This window comes from Ruditapes philippinarum, unplaced genomic scaffold (genome assembly GCF_026571515.1).
Source record: "Ruditapes philippinarum isolate M1 unplaced genomic scaffold, ASM2657151v2 ctg5103_1_1_1_1, whole genome shotgun sequence".
In the NCBI taxonomy this organism is placed as follows: domain Eukaryota; kingdom Metazoa; phylum Mollusca; class Bivalvia; order Venerida; family Veneridae; genus Ruditapes; species Ruditapes philippinarum.
Genome location: NW_026855692.1, coordinates 29,547 through 39,345, shown reverse-complemented (window position 1 = coordinate 39,345; position 9,799 = coordinate 29,547). Strand labels below are relative to the sequence as shown.

The window sequence follows — 9,799 nt, the reverse complement described above, 5'->3', positions numbered from 1 at the left end:
AGTTGGTTCGAATCTAGGAGTGTGAAATGCCAACGTACTTAAATATGGATGGATGTTTCTTTTTTTCTTTTAAATACAATTTACATGCATGCTATTTTTTTAGAACCCCCCCGAGGTGTGCTCGTCGCGGAGTAGGTGCACGGCAGGCAAAACTCAAAACATTCAAAGTACAATTGACGAACTTTCGAAAATAAAAATAAAAATAAATTTATACTGTTTATATATTCAGTGCTGTATTTCAGGTTAAACATTCTGTATCTCATCTATTTTACACATACATTTTAATTGTGTTTTTTCCTACATTCTCTGCTACTGAATATCTGAATATTCCGTTATCAGTTTGATATGATTGTATAAAAGTGACTGCTTATACAGATAAATAATTCATATTCCTATTATTTGTTACAAATGTTTCTATGCATTTGTCAGTAAATAAGCAATCAATTATATTAATCTCTGTCAATCGTATTAAGTAAAAGATCATACTTTGATTAAATAATTTATTGTAAATAAATGGCCGATGAATAAAAGAACATTTCAGATTGCTTAAGTTTATTTTGATTATCTTTACATGACATATATAAAACAAAAAGAGCAATACAATAAAACTTTTCAGGATCTTAAATAAGTTGTTATATAAAACAAGTCTCAGACAAGCTTTAAAATTAAAATATTATATTGAACCTGTTTAAAGAAGTAAACCGGCTCTTGGTAATATAAATAAATACTTATTTGCCTATAGTACATGGAAAACAATGTCATGTGATAAAAAAAATATTTTTTGGTCTGTCTTAGATAAATTAAAGACAATAAATGTGTATGTTAAATTGAATTTTCTTTAATTTAATTTCCTCATCACTTGATTAGTAGTTCAGTGAATAAAAAATAAATTTAAGCAATTATTGTATTAACAGTACCACCTATTCATTTATCAATCAAAATACCATTAAACTTTATGATAAGAAATTTTATTTAATCAAAAGAATCAAAATTATTTGGCATATATAAATCATGAAGTAAAACAATCTCACTTTTGGGGCGAAACGACTTGGTGTGAACCGTCTTGGGGGTGAATCGTCTTTTAACAAGAAAGAACTAATCTGTTCATAATCCTAATATGACTTTGAAATATCTGCGGCAGTGAGTTTGGCTCCAGAATATGGTCTTTTATCAAAATAACAAATCGCAGGTCCGAAAAACGACAATGCCATGCAGTATTCTCCCATTATTTTTGTTTTGATAAGGTCTTTGAGATTTATAATGCTGTAACGGAGAGACAACAAACTAATACAAAAACAGATTCACATCGGAATCAGACAAATGATGTTTTCACGGTTGCAATGGATCGAGAATATGGTGTTTTTGTTCCCACGAAATTCCACATTTTATATACAACAAGAACAAATCGACGGTGACGGTCGGGAAAAAAACATGCTACGCCGGAAGTCTCTCGTGCTTTTTGTTTGGATAAGAGCTTTAGTGCTTGAATTGTTGTTGAGAGGACTCAACAAACTAACACAAAAACGAATCCGCATCCGCATCAGACAAATGGTGTTGTCACGGTTGACTCGCGAATGTTATTGTTTCACGTGCTTAAGTGTCATCAAAGTCAAAATTTAAGCCGATTTGTACTTTATTGGAACATATGTATTTTGTACAAGTACCTTTTCCCGGTATGACTCTCCGTCATTTGAATCTATATGAAATTTATAATATATCCATTACGGCCTCTTCTGCACACATTTTCTTACGTCTGCCCTTGATTATTACGTTTACCATTATTTGCATAAAAGTAGCATTTTATTATTTATTTTTATCCATTGGTATCAACCAATGTATTATTGGAAAATAACAGAATATTATAAAAAAATAATATTATGAGTTGATAACATTCAACTTGATCGATAGTTAATTATAACCATGAAACAGCTGTTTAAAAGTTTACTATTTTTATATTCATGTATGTAGAAAGCAAGCGTGATTTGTTTTCAAAGAAAAAGGAAATTATCAATATGTCATTGGTTATTAATCGGATGAAAAACAGGTACTGTGTCATTTTATCTTTTACATTTCTGAATTTATAATTGTTTCACTTTAAATATCACAATTTAATTACTTGCTGTCATAAGATATTTGAGTAAAATCTGATTTAACCTTTTATTAGCTTCTTCGCTGTCTAGAAGATGAGCATTCCCGCCACATTCACAGAATTGTTGGTTTACAAAACGGGTATATTCGTCTTACGGTTACGGATACAATATCTTATTTTTGATTGATTGATTTTTTGCGGGAAGGTGGAATTAGACCATAGTTTTAAAACAAAATCATTTTCATGTTTTTATCATGATATTATTATCTAAAATATTCGGATAAAAGTGAAGAATATGCTCTTTCTTATCTAGAACATGCGTATACTCGTATAAATACAGCACACATCCACAGATATTAAATAGTGGTACTCTTGATTATGGGACTAGAAAAGCCTGAAAAATCCTCGCCCTGCGAATATAGTAAGATTGTTTAATCATCTCTAATAATCTCATACCAAGAGTTAGGATATATTCGCTGAAAACATAACCACCACATTCTTCTGAGTAAAGAGAAACACGGCTTATCATCTATCTCCTTCCCCCTGATTTCAATCTTTCTAGGGTGGGTACCATAGTAAAGATATCATTATGCTTATTTTGGAACGACCCTGTGTTTCCTGTGACTGGTGACATTTTTTAAAACGTGTTTGTGATATTATGGGTTTTAACATCACACAAGTGGCCGACTCTTTAATGTGCATACTATTGAGCAAAGGACCTTTTGCAGCATTCACCTGGTATATTTAAGTGGTTTGGACTCGTGGCCGCCTCCCATTTATACTCAAACAGATTAATATCTCGCCGTGTATTTAGTTAGTTAAGTTGAGCTAGTTGTTGAAATCTTCTGCTTCATCTAAATATTATCGTGATTTACAATCGGTTGCTTTGTTTGTAAGTTACCTGTTTATTTCACAAGATAACAAGCAATTATCATAGTATTGCAAGCAATCCATAAGTCCCCTACCGGTTAGAACCCCAGCAACATTCTGATGGGCCATTGGCCATTCAATTTTACCAGTAAATGAATGACATGAATGAACTTAAATCTTTTGAGTTCTAAGTTTGTCTATATCACAGTGACAGTAATGTGTTAAGTTTCCCTGCCTAGTAAGGAAATTATGTTTATACAACCTTGTCATATTATTACGATGTGGGATTTTAAAGTAATCCTATAAGGAATGAAGAAGTTGGAGTAAAAAATACCAATTTCTCGAAAAAAAATCTAAGTTCAAGGGAGACATAATTCTGGAAATAGTCTTGCTAGAGTATTAAACCTTCTCAAAAATGTTGAGTGATAATAAGAAACATATATATGAATTTGAAGTAGATACATTAGGAAATAAAGAAGTTATTTAAAAAAGACAACATTTTTTTTTCATAAAAATTCTAAGTTCAAGGGAGGTAATACTGATAATTTTTGTGCTAGAGTTGTAAACCTTGTCACATATGATGTTGTTGATGACCAGAAACTTATATTTAAAGTTTGAAGTAACACCTTAAGAAATAAGGAAATTATAGTGAAAAAGCTGAAAAATTTAAATCAGAAATCTTGAAATTCAGGCTATTTGTTGCCATAGCAACCAGAATTTTCAACATAGGAAGAAAAGAAAAAGATGTGCATAATCTCCAGACTGCCATCTACCCATATTTCAAGTTTCATAAAAATATTTTCAGTTCTTTTTGAGTTATCAATGGATCCAGTATATGTGTTAAATTTGCAATATTTTCAGACTATTTGTTGCCATAACAACCAGAATTTTCAACATAGGAACAAAACAAAAGACGTGCATAATCTCCATACTGCCATCTATCCATATATCAAGTTTCATAAAAATATTTTTAGTCCTTTTTGCGTTATCGCAGGATCCAGTTTTGTGGACGGACGGACTGACAGACAGACGAACGGACGGACGGACAGACAGACAGACGGACAGACGGACGGAGGGAAAACCTAAAGTTCCCTCCGGTTAAACCGGTAGGGGACTAATTAAGGACTACTGTCAATTCAACAGAGACAATTTTAATTCAGTTTATTCTTTTTACTTTCTTTAGATGTACTTGTGCTTAAATAAATGCATCACCGCAAACAATAAATAGAATCATTTCAGTACAATATTATGTGATAACATGGTAGACCTCATACATGGTTAACCAATTAAGCAGTAAAATGTGTTGAGGAATTGAATTACAGTAATAACAACATATTTATGATAACACCAAAACAAAACTTAATCCCTTATTTCAATTGTGGTCCTTACATTGGGTATTGATATTATTGACATAAATGCATGAAATTTAATGTCAGAAAGTACACATAGAAATATATATATATAAAAGATGAAAAGCATTTAAAAAGAGGTAAAGATGTAATAATATAATTAGAAAATGGCTTTAACTGACAATTTAGAACTAAACAACGCTCTTTTATTCCTTATAGATGTGGGTTTGTTCGAAGCAAATATACCGATATGCAAATAATTGTGCGCCACAGCCTATTGTGCTAGGTAAATTAGAGCACCTTCTTTGACATGGCCAATATGAATCGATAGAGTCCATGGGAACAAAAATTTGCATTTCAAATTCATGTTCAGTATATTCCCTGCTGTTTGCGGCCTATTAAAAACTGATTTTTCATTCAATTACATTAAATACATAGTAATAATATGTAAAGCCTCAAAACGAGCTCGATTTACTTATACCGTGAAATAGTATATAATAATCGTTCATTTTTATTTTACATTTTCAGTTTTAAAAGTGCCATTCCGTATTTTATGCACTAATTCCGTTTATTCTGGTTCCCTGTTCTATTATGTTTCCTTTAAAAGAGCGCAGGGCACCAGTCTACGCGTCCGTTTTCAATTAGAATTCCTCAGCTTTTATCGTTATCTTGTAATTCGTAAAGTTGCGATGTGTTAATTCAGTCTTCCGACGAAAGTTTTCAAAACCATCACTATCTTACAGGTACTCACGTTACTTAAAAACTCGCTTTGCGGGCAGGCCTTTCGGACCAGCTTTTCGAGCTCGCTATTATGTTATTTTGGTTTTGGAGTGATATATGTTGATATATTTCCTGCTAAGATTTTATATCCTAACCAGCTAACGGATCGGATGATATTTTATCTAAGCAGGTAATATATCCACATCTATCACTCCAAAACCCAAATAATAATTTTATTACCCTCCCTTGCCAGGTAAGACGATTGCTGTCTCAAATGAAACGTCGAAATAAGATTACCTTTAGGGTACCCCTTCACCGCATAATGACGTCACCGTGAAGTATTTGCTTTCGTATCCTACGAATGCAAACAAGAGAAAAGAAAAAGTCTGTTTAATACATTTTTTTCTTTATTAGTATCAAGCTTTGACGAGGTCAAATTTGTTTTAAATACTGATGAGAATATTTATCACTATTTTGGTTAAGTAATAGAAAGAGCATCGAAACACGAGACTATATGATTTGTACGAGGGGGCGTAGTCCCCGAGTATAAATCAGATTGTCGAGAGTTTTGATGTTATTTCTCTTTTGTATCATAGTCAAAAATAAAAACACGTTCCCTGATGTCACAATATGAAACCCCAGAAAAAAGGAACCAATGAACGAGCATCTGAATATGATATTTTTATCGCTTTCCCTTTCCCCGTCGTCACAATATGTAAACCCCAGACAAAATGAATCAATCTATGGGCATGCTCTGTACAGTGCGGGTAACTAATACCTGCACTCCAGTTTACACATTATGCATGTATATGTATACGATTTAAATCTGACACATTTTCAACAGAAAGGTCCCCATACGATGATACTATATTTTTTATGTGACAGTTACGTCTTGGTTATCAGAACTGACACTGCGCAACATCGAACAGTACGCGCTTCGTCACACAACGCGGGTACTGAAAGGGGAATGTGTATATTACCTGTCTGGCTCGGTTATATCAATTTCTTTCGGTGGATCAATATCGGCGGATCAATATCCAATCAAAAAGTGGAAGGGTAATAAACATGTTTATCAAGAAATGAGACATGAGTTATATGCTATAAATGTGTGTTTCTATGAAGACATGAAGATTTTCAAAGCGTATGCATGTACATTACACATCGTATGAATTATCATTTTTTTCTTTCCAGAGTTTGCATGCAAATTACAGTTGTTGTGGTATTCACAGTCAGTGTAATTCATGTTATTACATTTCTGCCACTATCAAAGGAACTAGCGGAGAACGATGATTCGAAAGGGAAAATTACACATATTGGATTTTTAAGAGTTCACAAATGTGGCTCTGCAACAATGTCAAATATAATTTTCCGGTTTGGACTACATAACAATTTAACATTTGCGATTCCAAAAACGGGTGGATATATCACAAACACAGACTCTTTACTTCCTGTGCGTCCTACTGGTCATTATGATATTTTGATCGGCCATTCCATATATAGCCGTAAGTTATATCAGTATTCATTTGGAACAGATTCGGTAAATATTGCATTTGTTCGCGATCCTGTTCAAAGAATGATAAGTGCTGCATATTTTTACAGGGATGTTTGGCCACAAGCATATCTTCTACGTGTTCCAAAAAGTAACTTCATTGAAAATCTTGTCCGATTACCTCATGTTTATGACAGAGCTCCATTTAGTTACACAAGAAATGCCATGGGGAGGGACTTTGGATTTTCTTCATCTATATCTATCAATGATACAGATAAAATAAACCAACATCTTGATATGCTGAAAAAAGACTTCAAACTTGTTCTTGTTCAGGAAAGGTTCGATGAATCGCTTGTCTTGATGAAAAGAACTTTAAACTGGGACATTGAAGATATACTTTATGTAAAGATAAATGCAAACAAGCACAAAGTAGAATCGCTCAGTTCAGATCTTATAAAGAAATTACAAGAAACGTGTTTCTTAGATGTTATATTGTATGAAACATTTTCTAAAATATTTGATGAAAAAGTTAAAGATGAGGGTCCGGAATTTTACCGTGAAGTAGAATGGTTTCAAAACGTGCTTCAATCAGTGAGCGAGTTTTGCAATGCAGAGCAAGTTCGTAACATTGTGAAAATAGACAAATCGGAATGGAACGAGCCATTTCACATCACTCAGGAGAACTGCTCGGACATGAAAATGGGAGCCCTCACATACCTTCCAATGCTTAGAAACCGTCACAAAAAGATGAACAATTGAAATTATGTAGATTAATAGCATTGCAGTTGACATTATGGTTTTAATTACAACTTTAAAACGTCTGTCCGTTTCCTATAAGATAACAATTTATCCGTTTTATCATGAACGATTGAAAAAAATATGATTATACACGTGTATAAACATTGAATATATATCTGATTATTGTAAAGTCTGTAACTTAGATTTATGAATATTATTCTTAAACTCCTTAGCAATTAATATTGAAGTGTACTTGGTTCATTTTTCAATACACTATTTTTTGGCTAGATACTATTGCCAATATTTTGATCTGATTCTTTCTTTTGGACCTTTGTCTTTGTCTTATCACCAGTTGGCGCATTTCAGTTTTCTTGTGTCTACAGCTTAGATATTTGGAATGTAGCATTGCACAGTTTACATACTTCACTTCAGTGTTTTTATATTTTCTGGTCCTTCGGGATCCTTGATTCCACCACATATAGTCGTTGAATATTGAGCTTAGGCCGGTGCTAGGGGGCATAAAGGGAAGATGCACTGTTACATTTTCCCTGATGTGCAGACTCAAACAAACCATAACTGTTAACACTTTTTTCCCATATCTTTCTACAACCCCCATATATTGCGCACTTGTGGTAAAAAAAGGCCTTGACCCGGGTTTCACTGACATAGACTTACATATATAGTAAATATCCCTTGGCAACTTTTTCTCTGTATCTACAGATCAAAAACATTTGGGATATAGCATCACCTTGTTGTCCGCTACAAAGCCCTAGGACCAAATGTGACCCCACCAAATGGAGTTCGCTTACTTAGTTTCTATAGACTTGTTTTTAAAGGGACTCCACTGAGGTTTAAAAGCCTAAAGCATAACATTTAAATTTTTCTTACATAAATGAGCTGGGGCACTTTAAAAAGAAATATATGCAAAGATAGTTAAGAAATATACTTAGAAATAAATTGAAAATCGTATTTTTATGTTTGTCTTAGCCCGAGTTGAGTGAAACGCTTTTCATTTTGGGTCATTTCTTTACAATTTGAATAATTATTCTGGAAAAACGAAGTGCGCGAATGATCTGAAATGTTGCACAAAGATTAGTGGTCTTAACCTACATCAAATGGTACATTTATCTGAAAAAAATATTTTGAGACACATCATGTCAAAAAAAACTCAGTGGAGTCCCTTTAAGGTAAACACATTTTGTGGAAACTAAAAATGCACTATGCCCAGAGCTTAGATACTTGACATGCATCACTTCATTGGGCACCTTTATCTATTTCATGAATAAGAAAACAAACTTGCGTCAAAAATAAGGCGTCCAATGTGATCTTATTACTTAATGGTGATTAAAAAGCAATTGATCTATGGTAAGTGATGTATACCACCATAGCCCCTTGATTATAATTTAGTTTGTAAATGAGTTTTATAAATATTTGAATATATCTAGGGTCCAATAAATGCTCTGAATGCATAGTTTATATGCATTAGTTTTGAGAATCAATTTGGACCATGCAGGTCTATGGTAAACTTAATAGAATTGGCCGTATTTAGATAAAAACTTGTTTATTCATGTATGTGTTCCAACATCCAATACTTGTTTGAAACATTCAAAAGTAAGGCGTAGGGGAACTTTGTGCATTCAGTTCATGCAATAGAACTAGATGTCCTGTACCGTCATCTTGTTCGAGTATAGACATAAAAAGACATTCCCTTAATTTAGTACAAGGTGATTAAGGAATCATGCATAAGTTTACAAGTCGAGGGGTTAGAGTCGATGACTTCTAATCCAGTTACCTCTCTGGAGTGGGTTCGATCCCGGGAGATGCTTTGGTAGTTTAGCGCGGAGGAAGGTAGTCTAGCACTGGTGTAACTCTCCAGGAACGATGATTAGGAAACTACCCGCCTATATGACTGAAATACTGTTGGAAAAAGGCGTAAAATGAAACAAACAAACAAAACAAGAGGGTCATGATGGCCCTGAGTCGCTCACCAGAAACAACTGCTTTTCAGTGTTGGAATGTCAATAATTTCTAATATTAAATTTAAGCATAGAATATGTTTAAACAATAATTTGAAGAAACGCCATGACCTGGGGAATTTAAGCTTTAGCTTAAACGGGGCTAATCAAATTAATATGAGCAAACTTGATAAAAAAAACTACCTAAGAATGCTATAAAGTTTGGTGATCATCTATCAATTATTTCAGTAGAAAATGATGTTCGAAGATTTTTTTCTATTTTTAGCTTTAGTGGCCCCTAAAAGGGGCTAATCAAATTAATATAAGCAAACTTGATAAAAGAGTACCCAAGAATGCTACAGACAAAGTTTGGTGATCATCTATCAATTGGTTTTAAAGTAAAAGATGTTTAAATGTTTTTCTATTTCAAGCTTGAGTGGCCCCGAAAAGGAGTCAATCAAATTTATGTGAGCAAACTTGATAAAAGATTACCCAAAAATGCTACAGACAAAGTTCGGTGATCATCCATCATTTAGTTCTCTAGAAATAGACATTTAAAGGTTTTTCTATTTTTAGCTTAAGCGGCCCC

The 9,799-nt window shown here is 33.3% G+C and overlaps 1 protein-coding gene across 1 annotated transcript; it reads left to right on the top strand.

Moving 5' to 3' along the window:
* The first annotated feature begins 1,332 nt into the window (after window positions 1-1,332).
* LOC132744111 (galactosylceramide sulfotransferase-like) lies at window positions 1,333-7,570 on the top strand. Its single transcript, XM_060732729.1, has 2 exons — window positions 1,333-2,044; window positions 6,220-7,570. Exons 1-2 carry the CDS (start codon window positions 1,959-1,961, stop codon window positions 7,274-7,276), a joined length of 1,143 nt encoding a protein of 380 aa, XP_060588712.1. The 5' UTR covers window positions 1,333-1,958; the 3' UTR covers window positions 7,277-7,570.
* The last annotated feature ends 2,229 nt before the right edge of the window (window positions 7,571-9,799 follow it).

Coding starts and splice junctions, on each gene's coding strand:
- LOC132744111 (XM_060732729.1), top strand. CDS start 1,959: ATGTATGTAGAAAGCAAGCGTGATTTGTTTTCAAAGAAAAAGGAAATT. Junction 2,045..6,219: donor ATTAATCGGATGAAAAACAG/GTACTGTGTCAT, acceptor TTTTCTTTCCAG/AGTTTGCATGCAAATTACAG.